Here is a 26,110-nt window from a genome sequence, read left to right on the forward strand (position 1 = left end):
AAAGGTACTTTTATATGTTTATGTTTTCTAACCTAGGCAACCAGAGTAGGAAAAGAAAATGATTGAAGACAGAAGCTTAATCTAGTGTATAAAGGTTGTACATAGACCCACTGCTGCTACATATTGTCCTTCACGAGTCTGAGTATGGCCAATAGTTTCAAAAGTATATACAGAGTAAATACATTATAAGTGGTGAATTTGGTCTAGCTGTATGTGAGTGTTTAACTCTCAAAATTCCACAAAGGCAAACCTACAGTATAGAGTAATATTTAGATAATCCAATTGCTTGAAATATAAACAACCCATATTTACTAATCCTAGCAAAGTAAAAGGCAAAACATGTCCTTAGCAAACTAAAAAAACATACTAGAAGACTTTGGTTCTATTTTAACTCTTTCTAGTAAACTCTGGGTTTCAGGTTCCTTGTCTTAACTAAGGTCTATTCCATTTTAAAATTCTACCATTATTCATCCTCTTCCTTTTCCTCAACATAGATATATAATGAAAAGAATATATATAATGAAAAGATTTCAAATAATAACAAAAAACACAACGAAACAAAAATAAACAGACAACTATAAATCAGAGACATTCTGCAGGGGACGGAGAGGGAAAATGATCAAATCAAGGGAGGGAAGAGCACAAGGGACTATGGTGATGGTGGTGCACGGGTTAAGTGGTGGTGGAAATTCTATGGGACTACACCTGAGAAAAGAAAGCAAACATCAGACCCCCATTTAATCAATTATTCAATCATATAACATTTACTAAGTACACGTATGCCGAGGATTGGAATTAAAAATGAAGAAGACACAACCTTAGCCTACAGATTTGCAGTTTTTAAGAGGCAAAACGTAAGTTAAGGCATATGGAATGATAAAAGTTAAGTTGACTGCATATGGAGTTGAAATGCTACAAAAGGACGATGGTACTAACACAAGGAGATCACCCAACTCTATATGTGTACAGAGGTAAATTTCAAGAAGAGGTAATACTAAAATATCACCTCAAGGCAGGTAGATCCAGAGAGGACTGCAGAGGAAAAAAAGATCAGTGCATGGGTGTGGAGGCAAAATTAAAGCAGCACAGTACTGCAGAAAATGAAGTTGAAGAAAGTTAGTTAACAGGTCACATCATGAAGTACTTTTGTTTGAACTTTATAGTGACAAAAAGGAAGCTCAAGTTTTAAAAAAGGTAATGATATGATTTGAAAGGTATCCTTGGTGAAACTTGACAGACTAAAGAGGAATCAGATGAGAAACCAGGAGACCACTTACATTTATAATATAATGAACACATTGTGAGGTAGAGAGGAGTTGCAAACAAGGACAAGGAAGCTACAAAGTTATTGAAGTTTCTGGCTCAGGCAAAAAGCAGGCAAATGCTTTGAAAATGACTTTTAAAAAGTAATTGTAATAGGGTGGTCCCCAGGAAAAGGGGAGGTTCCAAGTTATCTGCACACCCCAGCGGAGGGTGGAGCTGAGCAGGGAGGAGAAGCTGGAGAGAAGACTGGAGGAGGATGGAGCCAAAGGTGACCTGTAGAAGGTGCAAAGAGCAGAGACATGTAAAGAAACTGTGCTTGCTTCTTGGTCCTGGACTGGTTCAAACAGATGTGGGTGAGAGACCTATGGGGAGGTTAATGGCAGCTTTTATCTTGGTTTTGATTTTGCTCTTTTCCTCCCAGACTTACTTGTCTAACTGCTTCTGACCCTTTTCTACGGGTTTCTGGTAGAAGGCGCTTTAGACTTGCGGAAGGCTTTCGGATCTTGATTTAGGCCAAACCTGTTTGGTAAGGATGGGTAACTCTGGGTGCTTGATTTAAAAACTGTATTTTCTATATTTTCTGTGTTGCACACTAATTGTATTAAAGTTCTTTTCCATTAAAGGTCTTATGTGTTTTATCTTGATGTGGCAGATGGCAGAACCTATTTAGAGCAGATAGGTTTGGGGGCTCTGGGGTGCCCCTCTTCCTGCCCTGTAACATAATTAGCATTTATTTGTTGTATTTCTCTTCTAATAGTAATAAATACCACAAATCAAACAAAAATTCTCATTACTTCATTAGATATTACTTACAAAAGAGATTAGTGGTAAAATGATTGACACTGCCAAACATCTAACAATGTCTCTAGAGTTTTTAAACAAAGCACTAGTTGTGTTTACGATGCTCTATTTGCACTGGGACTATATTATGTATTTTCCAAAATTATTCTGATAAATATGTACAATAGTCATCATCAATTCAGAGAGTCAGGCCTCCCCTGGTGGCGCAGCGGTTGAGTGCTGGGTTGCGAAGCTGCCCACAGCCTCCGCAGCGCCGGTTCAATCCCCAGCCACCAGTGAGGGTCCCACATGGCGCGCAGACCTCTCCTGCCATGCCCGCTATTTCTATTCTCCCCTCAGCAGTGTATTTCGTCAGTCAGTCTGTTCTGTTCCCTGTTCTGGCTCTGGTGAATTCTCTCACCCTCCCGCACTTCTGACTGTACCCAGTGCTTGAATGAATGAATGAATGAATGAATGAACAAATAAATAAATAAATAAAGTTTATTAAAAAAAAAAAACAAACAATTCAGAGAGTTGGCACAAATAACTTCCAAAGTTCTAAGATTATTAAAATGAGTTAGTTTACTGACTTTCTAAACTGTGCAGCTTCTAGAGACCAGTAGAGGGCTGCAACAGCTCAGAGAAAATGGTTAGGCAGCTTTACTTGCAATTCTGGCACTGGGAACTGAAAAAATTACCAATGCTGAAAGTAGAAATCTAATAGTCACTACAAGTTCACTTCTACTTCAACAGATTCCAAAATGGGTCAGGAGTACTCTCTTAAATCCTGCAAACTACACATAATTGAGAATTCTGCTACCAACAACTTTCTCTTCTTGCAAAATGGTAAAGTTTTTGTAGGCCAAAAATCAGTCAGAATGAATTAGCAATTCACCACTTCCTTTCAGACCCACTGCTCCACATCATGGCTACTAGACTAACCTTTCAAAAATGATTATTTCTCATTACTTGTTACTTTCACATCTACTTTATCCTATCAACAACTCTGTTCTATATATAGTACAGTGTTGAAGTCTAACTTTCTTCATTTAAAGGCAGAGTTTTATCTCATGTATATAAATCTTTTTTTAACTACCCATATCAGATCACACCTGTTATATATACACAGTAAGCACTAGAGTTAAAGTGGAAAAAGCTAGCTAGATGAACCTTGAAGGAAAAAAAAGTTACACAGGTCTAGAGAATGGGGAACTGTTACTGATGGGTAATGTTTGTGGAAGCAGATTGAAATAGGATTTGCCCTGGGGGAGAGAGGAAATGAATTAAGGAAAGATATATAGCAGGCTTCAATTAAATTTGTAATGTTTAATTCATAAGCTGGTGATAACTACCAGGTACTTATTAAATTTTTCTGTAACTATTAGATTATCTTAAATATTTCAAAGTAAAATAAGTTTCTGGTATTTTTGCACCCCCTTTTCCTGTCCATCAAAAGACAAGCAGCTGATCTTTGCAACACAACACAGGTCTGCTAAGTACCTCACTGTTTAATTCCAAAAAAGTCTTACTTCAGTTTAACTGCCTTTTTAAAAAAATGCTTCAAGCTTAAATGAAGAGAGAACAGACTTTTAACTGCTTAAATAAGTGGGTATAGATTTAACAATGATACACAAAATATAAGAGATTTGGAATAAAGCATACAAAATGAGAATAGTTTACAATAATTACTGCTTCTAAAATATAGGCCTGTGATCCTGAAAATCATCTTTAAACTATATCCAAGCTCTTCATGCAGTTGCTGGTAGTTGAAATCATTACCCTAAGAGAGAACAATACCAATGGAAGCATTAAGTTTTTTCTAATCCACATAGCACACCATTGTTACCCTAACCCAACAATAGTATGAAGTTATAACATGCTTCAGTTATAAACAAAATTACACCTTCCGTGACTGCACACCAGGGCTGAATTGTCTGGGTCTTATTTTAGTTCAGATCTGCTACCTTACTTTTTTTCTATTCTGTCATTCTCCAACATAAACCTGTGCACAAGAATTCAGGATAACTGTGTATCAGAGGGTATTTATAAGAAAACACACTCTAAACTGGTTTAGGGTAGTAACATTCATTGTTGATAGCTCTTTGGGTCAGAACAATTTTGAGTTACAAGCTGTTTCCCTGAAAAGCATGCTGAGACGGATAAGGTGAAATATGGTAATAAGGGACCAGAGCAAATTCACTGCATTCACATAGCTATTTGAAAGGAACAAGAAAAAGTCGGTACTCAAAAAACTCCAACCCTACACAAAGAATCTGTATATTTGATTTTATTTTCAAATATGTCCACATCAATGTTATAACAGAAGGAAGAGGCAAACCCCACTGATGAACCTTGAAGGAAAAAAAAATTGCACAGGTCTACAGAATGTGGAACTGCAGAAATACTAACTGCACAAATATTAAACAGCTTTAGCTATAAAAAGAAAAATGCAAAGAAAAAAAAGTCTATGTCCAAAAAACACAAGCTTCAGATTTCTGAAAATAGTCCCACATCAAAAATTGCTCTTACAAGCTGATGAGACTCAACAACAACAAAGAAAATAATCCTGTCAAAAAATGGGCAGAAGAGCTAAAAAGAAACTTCTCTGAAGAGGCAATGCAAATGGCCAACGGGCATATGAAAAAATGTTCAACATCACTTGTAATCAGGGAAATGCAAATCAAAACTACCATGAGATACCATCTTACACCAGTGAGAATGGCACATATTAAAAAAACTAGCAACAACAAATGTTGGCGAGGATGTGGAGAAAAAGGAACTCTCCTGCACTGTTGGTGGGAATGCAAACTGGTCCAACCACTATGGAAAGCTGTGTGGAGATTTCTGGACCTACTAAACATAGAGCTTCCATATGATCCAGCAATTCCACTCCTAGGTATTTACCCAAAGGACACAGAAACATTAATTCCAAAGACCACCTGCACCCCTATGTTTATAGCAGCACTGTTTACAATAGCTAAGCTTTGGAAACAACCCAAATGCCCAAAAATAGATGACTGGATCAAGAAGATGTGGTACATATACACCATGGAATATTACTCAGCATTCAAAAAAGATAAACACATGCAATTTGCAGCAACATGGATGGCGCTGAAAGGGATCATGCTCAGCGAAATAAGCCAGAAAGAAAAAGAAAAACACCGGATGGTCTCACTCATAGCAGGAATCTAGAAAACTTAAATAAGGGACCAGGAAAATGAATAACTATAAGAAAGTGAAAATCATAATCAACAAAAAACTATGAACCAGAGACACTCTATGGGGGGTGGGGGGCGGGGAGGGGAGGGATTGGGGTCAAAATAAGGGGGGTTGCAATTGTATGGGGAATAGAAAAATAAAATTTATTTAAATAAATAAATAAATAAAAAAAAATTAAATATCTTAAAAAAATTGCTCTTACATCTCCAAGTTTTTTTTTTTAATTGAGACTTTTTTGGGTAAAACCATTTCAGAGTCTGAAATTCACAGCTACTCTCCATTAATACAGTCACTAAAGAATATGCAATATAACTTCAAAATGTTTACAAAGCGCCTCCTTAATTACAGATTCTTGCTAAGCATCTTTTCTTGCTAGATTTTAAACTCACTCCACAGAAGCAGTAAAATGTCTTGTGTGCTTAGCATGGGACCTAAAACCTAAGAAACTTCACAATGACCTCCTCCCCTCTTATTTGAATTCCATCCATACTAGAATTATTTTCTAAGAAAAACTGTATTACATCATTCCCCATCTTGGAAATTTATTTATATTGTGTTGTCAAAAAAAGTCATGATGTATTTTTCTATGATTTTCAAGCAAAAATGCGCCATGACTTTTCTGACAACCAAACATGAAAGCTCCTTATCCTAGAATTTATGGTCTTTCTCATCTCAAAAGATGCTACCCATTTTCTCTCCCTCAGTCTCACCACTTAAGCCTCTTATATGTCAGTCAGACCATTCTCCCATTGCTGGCATTGGGGTGACTCTTGGTCATTCAATAAATATATATTTTTTATATGTATTTGATATAATTTGGGGAGTACAACAGTAAACAGGACAGATAGAGTCCATGTCCTTACAGGGTTTACCATGTCCTTTCCTGTAACTGTTAGATTATCTGAAATTATCTAATAATGATTAAAGAATACTGTTTTCCTATTTCACACATCTATGTTTTGTTGAGAGTAAACCCTTAAAAAGACATGGACTATAATATTGTCTTCTGTATTTTCCCAAAATGTCTGGTTCAATAATGCGAACTTCAGGGTGACACACAGAAACATTCATTTAAATTTTTTTAACTAACCATGTATGCTTAAACCTTTCTTTATAATATCCATAATACTTTTGGGCCTCCCTGGTAGTGCAGGGGGTTGGGACGCAACCCATGAAGCTATCCACAGCCACTGTAGCACAAGTTCAATCCCCAACCAGGGCGCAGCAGACCTATCCTGGCTCGCCTGCTGCTCCCGTCAAGCAGTGTATTTCAGTCAATCTGCCTGTTCTGCTTCCTGGACTGTCTCTGGTGAATCCTCTCACCTTCCACACCTCTGGCCTGTACCCCAGTTCTTGTATGAATAAAATAAATAAATCTTTAAAAACATAAAAACTCCAGTTACTTTCAGACCCAATATCCAGAGACAACCCATCTTATTTTCAGACTGGCTTATTCAAAACTTTTCTTTCTTTATAAAAATCCAATTGAAAATAATTCTTTTTCCCACAAAGGCTCAAAATTTATCTATCATTTTATTCTACTTTTTTTCTCTTAATATCAACTTCTTTGAAGGTATAGTTTTATAAGAAAGCAACACAACCACCAATTTAAAATGAATCTCATCTATAAAACAGGCATAAAATAAACTTCACAAGATCATTGTAAGGAGTGACTGGAAAGTTATGTGGAGAGCCCATAATCAATCATAAAGCATTGTAACTATACCTCTGTTGTTCAATTAGCACCTCACAACAAAAATGACTCATGTTTTTCCCATATGCTCACTGATTCTCACTTTTCTGGTACTTCTTCCTTAATATCTCAGCTTATAAAAGTGTATAGGCAGGAGAATTTCTTGGACAAAGAGTGTGAAGTAATAATAAAAGAGCCTAAGTAGTTTATCACCTCGGTTAAGTTTGAAGAGACTCGCTTGCTTCTGAGGTTTGTGAAGGAGCAGAGGTGCTAGTAATGAATCAAAAGGTAAATGATAGAATTAAAAATGTATTTTATAACATATAGATTAATAACCTCTACTACATGAAGAATATCCATAACGGGGGACAGGGGAATTAACCTTCTTGTTGCATAGATTTTAATAAGCTTATATTAATTTTGTAATTTAAAAATCCTAACAAAAATGTTTAAAAATTGCTTAAATTCTTGACTGCCACTCCTACAAGTTTTGAGTAAGACGGACCAAAGAGAGAAAAACGGCCAAAGGATAGGAATTGTCAATTCACAGAAGAGAAAATGCAAATAATTACTTTCCCAAATATTAGCTAATGCTGCAAACTCCTGTTGCTAAAGTCAATTAAAAACAAAACCCTTAAAATGTAACATAGCAGTGTTAATTTAATTTAAATTTAATAATATAAAATTACATTCTTAAATTGTTAACCAACAATAGGTGTAGAATTATTTTCAATGCGTACTTGCAAAGCAAGAGAACGCCAAAGCCTAAAGGGAAAGGAGGAGCCAAGAACAGGAAAAAGGCAAAGGAAAGGAAGAATGAGTAAGCCAATTTGCTGTCAAACACTCCTGTTTACTTTCAGTAACATGAGGACAAATAGAAACTTGGTGTGTAGGTATTTTTTTGTCCTGTTCAACTGCGCTCACAAAGAACACTCATCTTCATTCTTGGGATGTTTATATGAATCCTGAAAGACAGAAATAATTTCTGAAGGTTGAATAACCACTACTGGGTTATCACTTTGACTATGAATCTATGAATAAATGAAGTTGACTTTAATCAGGAAAAATTTTCACTCAGAGTAATAGAATTACATTTATATAACACTAAAAAATTTCAAAATAGTTTCTTAAGTAACAATATCTAGACTTGGAAATATTCCAGTGACAACTTTTTGAAGTATTTTTATAATCAGATATTTAAGATACCTACTTTCAGCATATATTAAAAATTATATAAAAGTATCTAGCAGTATATAGTGTTCAGAAGCTTGATAAAATTTCCTTGTTGACCAAAGTAACCTCTTAATAGTCATAAATTGGGTTTGGGACTTATTTTTAATGCAGAGATTACAAGAATTCAGTATATAACAATGAAATGCAAGCAAAGGCTTTTTAATTACTGTTTACAGTTTTGTGTAATTATGGTAACAGACATTCCGTAAAATTTTTATTTTTCATGTCTTTAACATCACTATCACAACTAATTAGTAAAGTGGTATAAAGAATATTTTTAGTGTTTACTTCCACTTTGCTTGTTTTAAGTTTCAGAAGCTACAGAATAAAAAACAGAATGTGCACAAAGTAGTAGCATTGGAGGAAGAGAGAATTAATTGTGTTTTTTCCCTCTTCCTTTAAGTTTGCTAATACTTCTTTCAGGAATGAATTTCAAAGGAGTCTAGCATTACTCCAGGGAATTTTAAAGTAGATTCAATCCTTGTTTCAGTATCATCAGATAAGTGACAATTCTTGTTTTGCTGATGTCACGGAGTAGTTGTGGAAGTCAAGATCCAGGAGTAAAAAATATTTCAGTGAACTTACAAAGTATGGTAATTTTTAAGGCACTGTTTTCTTTTATCCTGAGTGAACAGAGTTATTTCTAGGAATAGAGTTGCACAGTTTCTGTTCTGTGTTAGAATTAAGAATGTGGACATAATGCCTATGTAGGAGGAATAATCTCAAATCTGAGAAACTACGGGGCTTCTCAATTCTTTCAAGCAATATGACAGTCTATAACTTGCAGCTTAATAAATTATCTATTCTTATCTCAATTTGGAAGCATTCTATGTTTATGCTTAATTTTCTAAGAACTTAAGTTTGAATTTGAATTTCTTAGAATTTTGGATGGTCTCACTGTTCAGAAAAGCTAGTCTTGGATAGTATTTTCCAATTTGCACAAACTCAACTTTCCAACTGCTGGATCTATTTCTTTTCTAAAGTAAATGATTTTGGTTAGTTATCTTTTTTCCCCTCAGTAGGCCTAAAGTTTGTTTCTTCAGAAAAATGACATCAATATTAAGGTGGAGTTTGCTAGAACAGCTTCTGTAGTCCCTCCCTTAACTGGTGAGAATAATTTGCAATTAACATAAAAATCAACCAATACAACGACTGTATCAGCATCTCATAAAAAGGCTTGCCAGTCTATCTTCCACAATTCTCATAAGGTATTTTCTCTGTTTTTTAATCAACTCTATAGAAGATACAAAAGTTGACTCCTAAACATTTTTAGCAGTCTCAATTTTAAGAAACACTATCTTAAAACTCAATCACAGCTAAACACAGGCAGAACAGAGATGGTTAAGAATGGACACAATGGAGTGCCACTTTTTAGGTGTGTGAGTACCTACGCATCACACAACTGTTCAAAGTCTTAGTTTCTTCAGTCATATGTAAGAATAGTATCTTTCATAGAGAGGTTACGAAAATTATCTGAACTACTTTACTTAAAACTCTGGAACACAGATACACATACATTCTTAGCGTCAACCAATATTTATCAAACAATCATCATTACCTTTAGCTTCAAGATTACAAATAATCTGTGTAATACTAGAATACTGATATGCTGGCTTCCAATTTCAAGTACTAGAAGAGGTCTTTAAACTTAACAGCAATAGCGAACAAAAAAGCCTGTCTAAACATTTCTATGTATTTTGAATACACAAGATGCCTTTAACATGAACTGCCCAAAAACCAAGTTTAAAAAGAAAATTATCTCCTGTTATTGACATAACTTCAAAGTAGTAATAAATTAAAATTACAACATACTTTCATTGTTACTTTTGAAAAGTCACTGTCAAAGAAAAATGATTATGCATGCATGAATGTATACAAAAACGTTTTTAAGGCTGTTATGAAGAACTTCCTATTCTCTAGAGAAGTCAGGCTCTGATAACTGCAATATTTAAACTGTTACTAAGAGGCTTTCTTAAGATTGGAACTAAGTGGGGATCAGAAAATGTATCTACAGGGAGTTATACTCTATAAAACAGCCTGCGCTGTAAACTTCTTAACACCTTGTTACACTGTAAGAACTGTGTTTATTTAAAAACTATATTACCACTTTCTATATGTATGAAAGTTTACAACGTACAATGTACTTTCCATATGTACTCACATTTATTTCATCCAACAACCCTATAAATTAGGCAGGAAAATAATTTCTTGCAGATTAAGAAAGTAAGGTTCTGAAAATAATGTGGTATGTCCAAAACCAGTCAGAAGTGAAAAATCAAGAATTTAAACCCAGGCCATTTCACTAGTATTTCGGTATTCTTCCATTACCCCATTAAGCTACTTCTTAAAAAAGCAAAACAACATCGTCACAAAAAGAACTCTCTAGGTCAAAATTAGTAGTGTTAACATCAGTAAATCATTTCACCTTATCAGGTCTTTATTTTCTCATCTGTAAAAGGAGAGAAACAGATTGGAAAATCTGAGGTCCCTTTCAGTTTTAAGGATAAATCTCAAAAACGGTACCCCCTTTACAGAGTACAAGAGTTTTACAAATACACATGGACATTAGTAACAAGTTTCAAGTCAGACAGTAGGGTCAATCATTCTTACTAGACAAATTTCTCATGCCAGTCTAAGAGATGTCGCTTCAGTATTATCAAATTTTTAAATATGTGTGTATATATACACAGAAACCAATCTAAACCTCTTATGTTTCATGATCAAAATGAGTAATATCACTAGTCATTCTGTCAGCCTGCAATAATGATCTTAAACATAAGAAAGATTTAAAGAAAATCTACCTACTGGTCAATTAATACTAAGAAATTGCGTGTTTTTATTCTACAGAATAAACCTCATTTACAACAAAGTACTTCAAATATCTCACAGACTACTATCTCCAATTTACCTCAGAAGAGCATCAGTCACATTTTCAACAACTTCTACAGAAAAAAAATACAACGTTAGTATCTTGATGAAAACTTCTTTTAAATTCATTCCACTGATAGGGCACACTTGCAAAACAAAATTAAAACTTTCCCCCTTCCTGATATTAAAGAACTAAAACTAGAGACCGTGCACAACAACACATATCTACTAAGTTCTTTCGTCATCTAAATATTTTTGTTCTCTCTACTCTTCCAACTATTCTTTATAAAACACACGTTCAGAGACTTCTACTTGTCCAGTTCTGCTTGTTCATAAAACTATCCTAACAAATATGAAAACCCAAGAGATTAAGAACATTAAAGCCACCTTCGTTTTTCACTCTTCCACAAATTCCACTTAACCAGTTTGTTTTATTCCACTTTAATACCGTGCCTGTCTCTAAAACAGAATACATATCTGAGAAGTTAAGCATCATCTTAGTCAAGCCATCAGCAAACCTTCAGAAATTTAGCTGGTGCCTGTGTCAACTCTGCGATCTTTAAGTAGTAAAACCTTTCTCACCCCCCCCCCCCAATAATCTCCTGGGGAAACATTTTGAATCTTTAAATGTTTTTGCGTTTAGACCAAACTAAAGACTTTTTTCCCCACAATAAGCTTAGTTAATACAACGCCTTGATCTTATACAGTCGACGCTATCTCATTTTGTTTTTAAGCCACTTGGCACCAGTGGAGCATATGTTCTGCCAGTTCTGAGCTAATCTCCAGGAAAGCCTTTGTATAATGACTGAAGAAACTGAAACAGGCCAGTGCCGAAGACCTTTAAACAGCTTACTTGAGCATATGTTTTTAATAAAGACTATTTATTTTAAAATAGCTATTTTACTGGTTCGCCTTCCTTTATAAATTACACAAATCCTAAAAAAAAAGAAAGAAAGAAAGAAAGAAAACATGACCGAGAACGTACATTCGTTTCGACTTCAGGATTAGAGTTAATTCCAAAGCGTTACAGATCATTGGGTCTGCAACCCATTTCACCCGCGTTCGCAGTTTAGCCGCGGGTGTCCGGTGGAAATTACAATCCCCTCGACTGCACGGTTTAAAGGGTTTCCTACGGCTTCAACTGGTGCAATAATCCGAACTTCCTATTCTAAACTGTGTCTTACTGTTATTATTAAAACAGCTGTCAGCTGGGCTTCGGCAGCCTCTTTGTACACCGTTCATTCAACGCTTTGGGATCCTCGAGGATGCGTCACACCACAGACCCCTCAAAATGAGCTCTCAGAACCTGACGCGCTCCCGGGGTCTACGACCCTCATTCGAACGCGCACCCGCAGAACGGGGAGGAGAACCGCCGCCTAGGCACAGGCAAGGCTCGACCTCACGGGCCCTGCAGGCAGAACGGCAGCGCGGCCGCGCTCTCCCCCGAGACGAGTAAAGCAGCGATTTCCGTCCCCCTCTCTCCGCCTCGCTCCGGGACCCGGTACCTCTGCCGTCCGCTCCCGGGGGGCCGCGACGGTCTCCCGCGGCCGCGCTCGCTCTGAGGCTCGCGGCGGGAGCGCGCGGCGGACGGGGCGCGCCCCCACCCCCGCCGCCCCGCCCGCCCCGCCCCGCCCCGCCGGGTCCGGCCGCGGCACGCCGGCGGCGCCCTCTCGGCCGCGCTCGCTCGCACGCACACGTTCCTCCCGGCCCCGCCATGTTCCGGGAGGCGGCGGCAGCCCGGCCCCGGGGTGCGCCCCGCGAGCCCGCCGCCCCACTCGGCGCCCCTCGCCCGCGGGCAGCTCCCACCGCGCCGCGGCTCCTCGGGACTCCGGGAGGGGCGGCGGCCGGCGGGGCGGACCCGCGCCCGGACCACTAACGGCCTGTCACTGTCAGGCCGGCGGCGCGCAGGGCCGGGCCCGGCCGGCGGCGCGAGGCAGGACGGGGTGGGCAGGGCGTGTCCCCTACCTTGCTCCGGGGGGGGGGGGGACGGGAGCGGCGCGGAACTGAGGGGTTTCCTCCCAGGCGCCGGGGACGGGGCTCGAAACCGCGCCCCTCCTTCCTCCTCGCCCGTCGCCACGCCCCCCTCACCCGCACGGACCCGAGGCCCGGTCGGCGCAGGAGGGTTTACCCCCTGAACGAGTGCCTCTGCGTCGCCGCCGCTGTCGTCTCCGCCTCCACTGCAACCGCCAGGAACGCCGCCGAGGCCAGGCTTGAAAACATCTCCGGTCTCCGTCCGTCTCTCACCACAGCCTCCTCGCTCCCAGGACAGCGCCGCCAGGCGATTGGCTGGGGCGCGGGCACGTGACTCCGCGGACACGGGACGGGCGGCGTGACCGCCCCGCCCCCGGCACCGCCCGCCCCTCTCGCCCGCCCCTCCCCGCGGCCGCGCCGCTGTCTTTCAGCTCCTGGAAGCGCCGCAGGGCGGGGGAGCCGGGCCGTACCACGAGAGGGCAGCGGGGGTGCTGGCCGGAACTCCCGCCGACGTGCCCGGCGCTCCCCACCTCACCCGGGTGTCACCGCCTCCTCTCCGCCGCCACCCGTCCAAGGAGGAAAAAGAATCAAAGGGTGGGCCAGGAGCGCAGCGCAGGCGCCGCGGACGCTTCCGGGCCCGCGAGTTCTGCCATCACTTTTTGTGGCGACCGTGGCGGGGCCTGTGACTGGAAACTTCTGGAAATGGTGGCGGCTATGAAGACTCTGTGTAGGGTATTCGTATTATTTTTGCCGGGCTGAGTGGACGAGTATAGGGGCTCGGACGGGGTAAAGAGATGCTCGACTGGGGGCAGAGGCCAGGGCGGCTGCCCCCCGCGGTCTCGGCGGCGGAGGGCCGGGCCCGAAGCCCTTGCTAGCGCCGCCGCGCGCCTGCGCGCCACGGTCGGGGCCGCACCTGCGCTGGAACTCGCCGGGGCGGCCGCGACGCGCGCGCTCGCTGCGCCAGGTGGGGCCCTGGGGCCCGTCCGAGCTGCACGTTCTCGGGCACCTGCCCCGGGGACCGCCCAGATTCCCTACTACGCTCGCTCCCATTTCTTTTTCTTTCACGCTTTGATTGTGCCTTTTTAAAAGATGAAAATTGTTACAACAACCGGGATTGAGGATTTTGGAGGTAACTGCTCAGGTGCTGAAGTGTGAGGAAAATTTGCTGTCTCGGCGTGCTAGCCGCGGGTGCTCCCATTTCCTTTAGAAGCTTTTTATTTACATCGAGGTTAATCTGAGACAATTTGTACAAGCCTTTAAGCAACGAAAGGGTTATATAATCTGAGGGAAACCATTTTATTCTAACCTCCTTCTGGGAGCCTTTTGTTTACATCGAGGTTAATGCTACTATTTATAAGAAGCTTTTGACCATTCCAGGGGTTATATAATTGGAGGGAAACCATCTCTCTCTTCGTTGGTTGTGGTCTCGAAATTCTTAAAGCACCCACGTGTGACTTAATGAGTGCAGTTACAAATTTGTCAACACAGAGACATTTCAGAAATGAAAGAAAACTAAATTCCAAGGTTACTATTTATAAAGCATAAAAGATCACTAGTTTTTCCTTTCCTTGGTCCCTGACTTTTCCCACCTGTAAACATGAGGTTCTGTGTTAATGAGAGCACTTTGTGGTTAGAGGTGGAATAGTGTTACATTTAATCTGGACATTTATAGCATGAAATACGGGGGGCGGGGGAACCCACTAAAAATTGAACCAGCTTTGACAGCTCCTTACAAGTCATTGAGTTGACTCTTTTAACTGTCACAGGAGTAGGTAAAATAGTATTGATGGCAATAACTATAGCACGAAGTGCCTCACTTCAACACTGAAAGTTAGCTAGTCTGCATTTGCTGAAATTTAGCCATAATTTATGACAGTACCTCCACTGAATACATGACTCGTTAGTTGTGATCGACACTACTGACTGCACTCAGTAGGACAACTGTAAAAGATAAGTTCATAAAACAAATTATAAAAAAATTTTAATGTTCGTAACATTATAAAACGTTATAAATCAGTCACAATTTGTTATCTGAAAGGTTCAGATGAAACTTAAGCAATTTTCATTAAAATTGAAAACAAAACACGGTATTAGATTCTTTGCCAGATCCATGAAGAAAAATGTGAAGGAAGAAAAAGGTCCCTTCCTTTCATTCTCTGACCTTGAATTGCCTGGTTAAAATGCCTTTTCAAAAAGCAGCTATATATAGATTCTTCACCAACTGAAAATGTGAGAAGTTGAATATTTTGTTGGCTTTTGCCATTAAGGAGCAATTAGATTTCCTCCTCCAAATATCCCTTATTTTTAAACAACAGAGTCAGGAACTGAGAAGAGGAAATGAAAGAATGAGAGATGGTTAAAAAAAAAAAAAAACAAACAAGCCCTCCTCTATCCCTACTTGTTTGAGAAATAGGCTGGAATATAGCTATCATCTCCAGCTCCCTATAACTGGGAAGAAAATTTTAATCACTGTGTTTATATACATTTTGAATCTTGGCAATGGAATTTCTCTACCAAAAATTTTTAAAAGCTAATGAGGAAACTCATTAAAACAAATTCTCTGTATAAAATTGATGATTTTAAAGGAAAATAGGCAAAAAAGATGAGTCAGGATGGATAATAAATTGTAGTACAACGTAATCTATGTCTGCGAACCACAGAATATGTATTGACAATGGTATAGCAATGTCTGTAATTATAACCTAAAATTTTCTAATTTTAAATATTAACTCTTTAAATTGATAACCAGTGTGTACCCTATATTTTTCACCCAGTATCTGAAATCTCCTCACTTTTTTAATGAAGAAAAAAAATTATCAAAGTGCAAGACATTCTTACAAAAGTCAAGAGTAGCATTAATTTAATGGAATACCTGTTTTTCCAGAACTTTAAATAAAGGCTTAACAGTTAATAAAGAGAAGATACTATTTTAACAAAGGGACAAAAGTAACTAGTCAAAGTAGTTGCCTATGGGGAAGAGGTCACTATTGTGGAATGGAGGCATTCTTATTGTTACCTTCTAGTGCCATTGACAAATTAGTTATTGTTTACCTACTCAAGTAAAAAATTTTTAAAAATATTCTTAAATAATGCCTTTAAGTATCATAATTACTAATGAATAGTCTGTCACAAAAGCAAGGCCAGTGACTTTGTAAATCCTACAAGTGGGTTAGTTTAGATTTATCCCTATATTAAAGTTGGCTATTAATTTTCAACTTTCAAAAATAATGTACTATAGTTTCTTGAACCAGTTATAATACATAAAAGGTTCTTTACTTCTAACCTGCAATATATATTCAGCTTAAGTGTTTGTATATCCCCTCACTGACCTTTCCAACAAGTGTACTTACTTTTTTTTGTTAAATCACTCATTAAAGGCACCACCTCAATTCCTTCCCCCTCCCAATTAATTTTTATATGCTTGCAGTGTGTCAGAATAGGCAAGGATAAAGTCAAAGTTTTTTTATCCTTAAAAGTGTTAAACAGTATACTTCTAGAGACAACTACCTTTTATCCTCCTTATACCTACAATCTGCTTGAGGTTTCACATACCAGATGGAAATACAGCAACAACTGTGTTCTGTAAATATAAAAACATTTAAAGGGAGCTTTATAGAAAGAGCATGTTAACTTAAGACTTGGCTATGGCTAAAATGAGAAAGCAAAATGTATTTGATAGAATTTGTCCTTTATAATAACCTAATATTACTGATAAAAGTGACCTAGTCTTGGAAATGGGTGACATTCAAGTAAATAGTTAACTTATTATGGAACAATGTCGTCATAGTAGAAGATAGCAAAAGACTTTAAAATGGAGCTTTGAAGAGTTAACATAGCACATACAGCTGCCAGTTACTAAGTTACCACTGTGTATAGAGAGCACAACAAACAAATAATTTAAAAGTTTATGTAGGTAGGTGATTCATATTTTATTTCTCCAATAATATATTTACAGTTGAATATAAATTAAAGGCCTGCTTGCACACCAAAGCCAGGTCCTTTGGGTGGTTCAGTCAAAGAGGTCAGACCCCCAGCTGGCTCACAAGAGAAGCGTCCACTCCTGAAAAGAAAAATTAGTAATATTGAATTGACTTAAAATCCGTACTTTTAAAAAATTACCATTTTTCACCTCACAACAGCCCAGTTAAGTAACTACTTTCCCCTCAAGAACTAGCACAATTTTCAATTCAAACATTTCAACTGCTGCAAGATAGTCTCTTCCTAATGTTAAATTTTATATTTTCATACATATAAAAACTCACCATAAATATAAAAGAAAAAAAAAAACACTAAGACTGGCTCCCATTTATTGAGAAGTGAGCACATGTTATTAGCTCATCTAATCTTTACAACAATGTCATAAGACAGGTAATTGGCGTTATTTTACAGATAGAGAACCCAAGGACTGAAGATTCAGCATCTGCATAAGTACCAGAGCTAAGAACTATGGCAAAAATAACCCAACACCAGAGAGCAGTTCTTAAAATTATGTTTTAGTAGTTAAACTAGTATACTACACATTTATTTCTTCTATATCTGACTTTTATTTAGATTAAGATCCCCTGTCACAGTGAACATAAAGGAATACAAACTTAAATGCTGTATTAGGATATAATACATAAATTGGATTCCCTGAGAAATCTGAAGATTTGGGAGGCTGTTCCTTAGAAGCAGTAAAGCAAAATCTATTTGTATTTATGTTCTAAAGGCTGTATTAGTAGTATTAATTTTTTAAAACACAAGTTCTGGACCAGGGTGACTGAGTATAGTAAAAAAGAAAACAAAGATAGTGATGTAGGAAAATACGAAGACAGGTACACACAGGTAGAACCCGTCTCTTTTATTCACCCCCACATATACCTCCCTCAGGTAATTGGTCAACCTCTGCCCTGTCTGAACTGTGCTGCTGGAGGTTAGCTCAGCACCTACTTCTATTTCATCCCTCTTATTCCTTGGCTTTGTTAATTTACCTTGTTCCGGCACCAGACTTTAGCCGAAGAATTTGTTCAGTTTCTTTTTACTCTCTCTGGCTTTACCCTTCATGTTTTTTCATAAAGGTATCTTAAATTGTGCAAAATTCTAGGGGGTGCAGATAATATCTGAGATGTAAACAATAAAGACAGGCTACAAAATATACAAAAAATATAGGCGGTTGCTGGAGGGCAACTATAGAGAATAAAGTCACTTTTTTTATAACTAAAAATTGGAGCAGTGGTGGATATATTTTAGCAATATTAAAATGATAAAGCACTAAACTTTGATAAAATAACTTTCTAAAACTAAGTATGAAGAATTCAAATTGGATTTAAAATTGTTTTAGTAATTCATATTAAAAATAACCTCTATTAGTAACTTGAAAGCAGGTTTAGAAGTTATTTTCAGTGCTTTAACTGAAAATAAGAACAATCTCAGCAGCACAAATACTTATTATCCAAATAAATAAAAAGTATCAGTCTTACCATCAGTTTAATGTTTTCTTCCTAGCTATTATTAAATTATTAAAATAATTTAAAAAGCAGTTTTGAACCACATAAAGATAGCAATCTTTTACTAATTTGGCCAGGATAGATTTGATAATGGTACTCAGAAGTTAGTTTCTAATAAACCAGTTTAATTTCTCTCATAACTCAGACTAACTTCTTTCAACTATGTGAGCAGAGAGCTTTATAGAAGTACTAAAAAAGAATTAGCCAGATTTGGTCATTTTAAGAATAGCTATAACTGCATTTTGGTTATTACTGCTATCATTCTAGTTTCTCTAATTATCTTATATAGCCAAAAAATATTTATTTGGGGAAGGGAAAGTAGTTATTTCCATATGCCAGGAAGACATTCTAGAATTACCATGCCCAAATACAAAGCTTTATGTATTGGTGGACATTCTATACTTATTGAAAATAATCTCTGCTTTTTAAAGAGGTGATAAGTAGAAAATACAAATAGGTTCAGAAAGCTGAAACCTAGGACCCAGTAAAAAAAAAAATCCTAGTATTTACAATTACTGATAAACAACATTCCTATTAAATTAGTAATTGAAAATGCTTAATTATGGACTTTGTTCCTATTTATTAATGTTAAATTATAATGATCTGCTATATTAAAAACAGCAACAAACTCTAATTTCACCCCTGGTGGTCTCATCCAGACTTACAGATTGAAATACCCTCTATATAGTATCGGACAAATCCCCCCGAATTCATTCTTCCAGCCCTAATCTATGCCCTAAATTTCAGGCTCATATTTACCTTTCAGCCTTCTACCATCATGGATGTGTAAGAGGCACTTTGAACTTAGCATGTCCAAAACCAAGTCACCTTTTCTTCCCTAAACTTGCTCTACTTCTTATCTTCTCCATTTAGTTAAAAGTACTGAGATGTTCAGACCAAAAAAGAAATCACTCATGATTCCTCTACCCCCCCAACATCCACCAAATTTTAAACTAGTCCCCACACAGCAACTAAGACATTATTTTTAACTAGATCATTCATATCTCCCTACTGAAAACATTCCAGTAACAGTTTCCTACTAGATTTGGCATTTAACCCAAATTACTTATCTGGTCTCCTACCTTTGCATCTGGCTTTTTCTGACCACTTTTCTCCTCAATCAACTCACTGCAACAATACTGTAATCTTCTGTTTTTTCTCCAGCATCTTAATACATCCTCTTTACCCTCCCTGGAATAGTGTTCCTCAGGTTCTTTATGTGGGTCCTCAAGTCATGGCTCAATGTCACCACTTCAGAAAGAAGTCTCTCCCCATATACCTACAATCATTCTCTATCTTTAACCCGGCTTTCTCTTCATAGCATTTATCACTCAGATATTACTGTAACATCTGAGGACTTTGCCTTCTTTGCAATTACTTGTATAACTTGAAATAGTGCCAGCATACTACAGGCACCCCAGAAATACTTGTGAAATAAATAATGAGGGAACATAATAAAACAGACAAACTCTGATAGATTAATGCTGGATAAATATTGTGATTGATAGGTCACAATATTCACAAGAAAGGAAGCAGGAAGTTTCGTCAAACATTAAAATTATGACTATAGAATTTTAAGAAAGGGACATCTAAAGGAACCCAGTGGATTTCATGTGGAAATAGGCACTTGAGATATTAAAACAAGGATCCCCAAATTGAAAGAATATACAGATTCAGTACAAATACACGAGTAACAGTAACTTATTTTTAAACATCTGAGTTTTATAAATTAGTTGAAGCTTGTAGAAAATATTACGAACTTTGTTTTGCCCCTAAAAATTTAAGTGTGGTCCCAAGAAGTGAGGAACTAGGAAGAGAATGCTGTACACCTCCTTAGAAAAACTATTCAAGTGTTGAAAGAAGTACATGTTTCTTAGAAAGGAAAGTTATAGTCAGTAGAGGCTAGCTTGCCTTTATAAACTAAAGTTATCCTGAATTGACCTCATTTTCTTATTAGGTAGGGTTAGTGATCTGCCAGTACACTGGGTACTTTTAGAGCACGGATGACCCACTCATACCCTCCCACTTAGTAATTCAATGTTAGGGAATTGTCATTTATACAAAAGGTAAGAAAATATATTTTTAAATGTTTAAATATAAAAAAATTAAATTTTTTTTTACACACTAGAGTATGTCATGAAAACCTATAAATATGTTGAAAGTGAAATTTTATATAACATAAGCAAAAAATATATAAAGGGATACAACTATATAAAAGCATGCAAACCCTTGCTAGTGTTAGGAAAGAATTTCAAATGAAGTGAACACACAGATATGGAATAGGGGTTTGTTTAGCAACAAAAGTTCAAGTTCATAATTGAAAGAAAACTAATTGGCATAACACAATTAAAGGATGAGAGCAGCCTGGATAAACAGTATTTAGGTTTAAACAGATCTAGGCATTAATTCTAAGTGCAATTAATGGCATAATGTATGCTGAATGTGAGTTGATGTAATTAGAACATGATACTCCAAGTATAATGTCTTGAACAAAGGATACAGTCCTACAATGATTCACACTGTTCAGCACATACCCCAAATACTGTGATTAGTTTAAATAACATATTTAGTCAAATCTACTGAGCAAATGAGGCAAAAACTGTCATAGAAAAACAATGAAAGAAGTGTGCATTTAAATCTGAGAAAAAGATACAAGGAAATACACTAGCCATCACTTGGGAAAGGTATGGAAATTATCTTGTACTTTTTCAAAAGGAAGAATTGGATCTGTTGGACCTCCCTGGTGGCGCAAGGTGTTAAGACACAACCTTATTAATTATGGGGCAATCCCCAGCGCTGCAGCTCAAGTTTGATCCCTGGCCGGGAAGACGGCCCACATGGCATAGCAGACCTCTCCTGGCTCGTCCGCTGCTCCCCTCAGCAGTGTGTTTCAGTAGGTCTGCCTATTCTGCTCCCCACTCTCTCTGTTGAATCCTCTCATCCCCCCTACACACACACCTCTGGCCTGTACCCCAGTTCTTGAATGCATGAATAAATAAATCTTAAAAAAAAAAAAAAAAGAATAGGATCTTTAGAAATTACAGTGAAACTGTGAGTCACTTTTTTTTTTTTTAAATAGAGGCATGTTTTTATTTATTTATTTGTTTGTTTGTTTTGTTTATACATGCACTGGGTACAGTCAGAAGCGCGGGAGGGTGAGAGAATTCACCAGAGCGCGGAGCAGAGCAGGCAGAAGGACCGAAGTACACTGCTGAGGGGAGCAGCGGGCGGCAGGAGAGGTCTGCGCGCCATGTGGGACCCTCCTCCGGTGGCCGGGGAGCAGCCGGGGATCAAACTGGCGCCACCGAGGCCGCGGGCAGCTTCGCAACCCAGCGCTCAACCGCTGCGCCACCGGGGAGGCCCCCTGTGAGTCACTTTTTATTGGCATGAGTTTTTAAACAATGGAATAGATTTCCATTTGTCAGTAAATTTCCCTTCTCTATAAATATTCAATTAGATATCTGATGATTATCTGATAGGTTTTTACAGGAAAAAAAATTGTTTTAGATGACAAGTTAGTTTAGGTATTATCTAATGCTCCTGCCAACTCCCAGAATCTAAGACATATTTTTTTGAAGTTTACCTGAAAGACTAATTTAGGTTCAGCCATTAAATTTTATTATATAAAAATAAAAGCATACCTTGGTCCAGGTTTTGGATTTTTGCCAGCCTTGAGCTCATCAATAATTTCCTCAATATCCTTAGGTGTCAGATCCTCCTAGAGAGAAAAAAAATTTAATAGTTATACTAAAGTTACTTCAAATACTGTGTGATTTCACTTATATGTGCACAATTAAAAAAAAAAAGAAAAACTAAATTAAATAATTGAGGTTTTGGTGGTTACAGAAGCATGGGGTGGAGTGTAGGCAAAATGGAAAAGGAGGGTTAAAAAGTACAAACTCCCACCCATGAAATAATCAATCTATGGGGATAAAATGTACAGCAGGAGGACTATGGCTAATAATGTTATACTGTATATTTGAAATTGATACATAAACTATTTAAAAAATGTATGTGATATGAGAAGTCATAATATATGCAAATACCAAATCATTACACTGTACGTCTGAAAGTAAAATATTACATGTTGATTATGCCTAAAATTTTTTAAAAGCAATAAAATTACTTCAGACTGTTAAAATCTCAGATCTAAGTGACCTGAGCTCCCAAAGTTTGTTTCTTTATTTGTAAACCTACTTAGGAGCATTTCTGAGGATTAAATGACAAAATATCTAAAACAGAACAGTGCCACACACATACTCAACAAATGCTGGGTTCCTGAAGAAAAGAGGTGCAAATAATAACCACCAACGGTAGTCACAGTAACTGAAAAATAGATGCCTAATATCTGCCCCTAACTTAAAGATCTAACACTAATTCTGACAGTTTTTGTAATGGTCTTGCCTATCCAATCACCTTTTCAACCAAAACAAGCTTTATATTTAGTAAACTGTACACCTGCGTAGAATTTTCGCCTCAAGAAAGAACTCTGCAATTTAAAGTTAGAAATACAATTAAAAGAGATACTTGTGTGTACACCTAACTGAACTCTAGGTTTAATCAAAAGTCAGTAACAACAGAATGGGCAAGATTACACTCAAAGATGTCTAAATATTTTACCCTTTTCCCCCCTCCAAAACTGTAAAACATTTAAGTTTTGTAAGATTTTGGTTCTATATTAGAAAAATCATGATTCAATACTGTAGCTCCAGTATCTAGCCACACAGGTCTTTAGTATTTCCTGAATGACTAAGCATGTATAAAAATAAAAGGCTGCTTTTAAACTGCTAGAGGATAATTGGTTTATGGTTACAGATACTCAGAACCTCCTATCTAGAAGGAATCTTTAGTCATCTAATGATTTTGTTCCCCTTCCAACTCTTTATTATGAAAATGTGAAAACTACACATGAATAACCACATTCCTACCATCTGAATTCATCAATTTTAAATTTTGCAATATTTGAATTATGCCCTTTTTTCTGGCTGTATCATTAAACAAGTTGCAGACATCATGATAGTTCATCTCTAATAATTCAACAGGCATCTCTGAAGAATAAGAACATTTCCTTATACACCTTAATGCTATTACCACTCCCATATAACACTAATTCATTAATAAAATCAAATGTCAAGTCCATATTCAAATATAGCCAATGATCCTCAAAATGCATCTCATGACTGTTATTTTCCTACGCAGAAGCCAGCCAAAGATTATGTGACTATTCATTTTACCTACTGGTCAAATAAGACCCATAAAAGTTAACTGTCTGGGTGCCAACGAGAACTGCCCCAATGAGCTTTGGAGTAAGTTGCATGGCTGCCTCAGGGTAGCATGAGTCCTGTATACTACACTGACTGGAACCTGGCATGGATGAACTTCCATGGGGTGGGCTTCCAGTATCACCCCACATTCTGAGTTCCAGGTGCCATGGCAACCAACTGGAAAATGCCCAGAACAGTGGGAGAGGAAGACATACACCAACAAAAGCCCAAACTACAGCACAGCAAACCCAAAACAAACAACGGGGAGAAAGAAAAATAAAAACTGCTAAGCAAGTCCGCAGGAAAACAATTCAAATCTCCAAAACCAAGTCATAAATACATGGAAGACATTTTCTTTCCATAACATACAGAATTCAAAATTGCCATAGTTAAGAAAATCAAAGAATGGGAATGATGCAAAGACAACCCAGACAAATAGTTCAGAGATATGCAAGAAAAATCAGAAAAGCAATGATTGCTATGAGAAAACATCAATGAAAATAACATAGAAATTGAAACTTTAAAAAAATAATGGAATTGGAAGATGTGCAGAGGTCAATGGAGATGAAAAATTCTGGAGAAAATGAAAGAAGAATAAATCGAAAGTAAGATCAAACCAGTAAACCTAAATATTTGAACAAGCAAAGAATGAAAACAGAAAGAGATACAAAGGGGAAAAAATGAAGAAGCACTTTAAGAATTATCTGACACCACAAGAAGAGAAAGGGATCTGATAATTTATTTAAATAAATAATGGAAGAAAACTTCCCAAACTTGAAGAAGGAACAGAACATACAAATAAAGGAAGCTAAAAATACCAGACTTCTCTGAATGCTTTGGGCAAGAAGAAAATGGAGAAACATTTTAAATGCTCCAAGATAAAAATTGCCAACCAATTGGAAAAAAGGAGAACAAAAAAAATCCAAAGCAAACAGAAGGAAATAATAAAAATTAGAACATAAATAAATGAAATAGAAATCAAAAAGACAGTTCAAAAGATAAAAGTTGGTTCTTCGAAAAAATAAAATAGACAAATCTCTCCCTAGGCTTATGAAGAAAATGAGGGAGAAAAGGAAAGAGAAGTTACAACACTGCAGATATTCATAGGATAATAAGAGATTACTGAATATTTATATGCAAACAAGTTCAACAACCTAGAAGAGAGGGACAGAGTCTTATAATTATACAGTCATCTATGACTGAACAGGGAAAAAACAGAAACCCCAAACAAACCAATCACAAGGAAGGAAATGAAAACAGTAATCAAAACTCTCCCTAAAAATAAAAGTTCAGGACCAGAGGTTTCACAAATGAGTTCTACCACTTTGAAATCTATCACGCTCATATTCTTTGAAAAAACTTACAAAGGAGCACTTCCAAACACATTTTAAGAGGTCAACATTATGCTAACACCAAAACCAAACAAACATAACACAAAGAAACTACAGATTAACCTCTGTAATGAACACAGATGGAAAAATCCTCAATAAAATCTTAGCCATCCAAATTCAACAAATGCATTAAAAGGATTACACATCACAATCAGTGGGATTTATACCATAAATACAAGAATGGTTCAATAACCAAAAACGAATTGATATAATTTACCATATTAACAAAATGGAGAGTAAAAACTGGATGATCATATCAACAGATGTTGATTAGAGTCAACAAAGAATCTGATAAGATTAAGCATCAATATTAATGATGAAAACCCTTGGAAAAATTGGGGATAAATGAATTACATATCTTAACATAATGAGCTAAAAAAAGAATCTAAGAAGCCATCCCAGTTATTTTACAAAAAAAATAAAAAAGAAAAAAAAAAGGAAAAAGAAAAGAAATGGAAGGATATTACCTGCTGCTCATGATTTGGAAGAATCAACAGTGTCAAAGTAACAATCCCACCCCCACATCAATTTACTGATTCAAATGTTGGTGAGGATATGGTGAAAAAGGAACTCTCCTACATTGCTAGTGGGACTGCAAACTGGTCCAACCACTTTGGAAAGCTGTCCAGAGGTTCCTCAGTCTACTAAAAATGGAGCTAACATTTGACCCAGCAATTCCACAATTAGGGATCTACCCAAAGGACACAAAAACACTGATTCAAAAGAACACCTGTACCCCTATGTTTATTGCAGCACTATTTATAATAGGTAAAACCTGGAAACAACCCACATGTCCAAAAATAGATGACTGGATTCAGTCATCTATTTTGAAGATGTTTTATATAAACACACAATGGAATATTACTCAGCAATCAAAAAAGATAAACTCATGCCATTCGCAGCAACATGGATGGAGCTTGATGGAATTATGCTCAGTGAAAT

At 37.4% G+C, this 26,110-nt stretch overlaps 1 protein-coding gene across 2 annotated transcripts in view; it reads right to left on the minus strand.

The window, feature by feature from the left end:
* Positions 1-16,993: 16,993 nt before the first annotated feature.
* NDUFV2 (NADH:ubiquinone oxidoreductase core subunit V2) overlaps positions 16,994-26,110 on the minus strand; it is a gene marked incomplete at both ends in the record, with an annotated part of 35,251 nt that continues 26,134 nt past the window's right edge. For both annotated transcript variants that reach the window (XM_084252142.1, XM_084252143.1), the window contains 2 exons: positions 16,994-17,087; positions 22,155-22,231. In XM_084252142.1, the coding sequence (XP_084108268.1) occupies positions 16,994-17,087; positions 22,155-22,231 (171 nt within the window). The remainder of the gene's footprint in view (positions 17,088-22,154; positions 22,232-26,110) is intronic.

This window comes from Talpa europaea (assembly GCF_964194135.1).
Source record: "Talpa europaea genome assembly, chromosome: 13".
In the NCBI taxonomy this organism is placed as follows: Eukaryota; Metazoa; Chordata; class Mammalia; order Eulipotyphla; family Talpidae; genus Talpa; species Talpa europaea.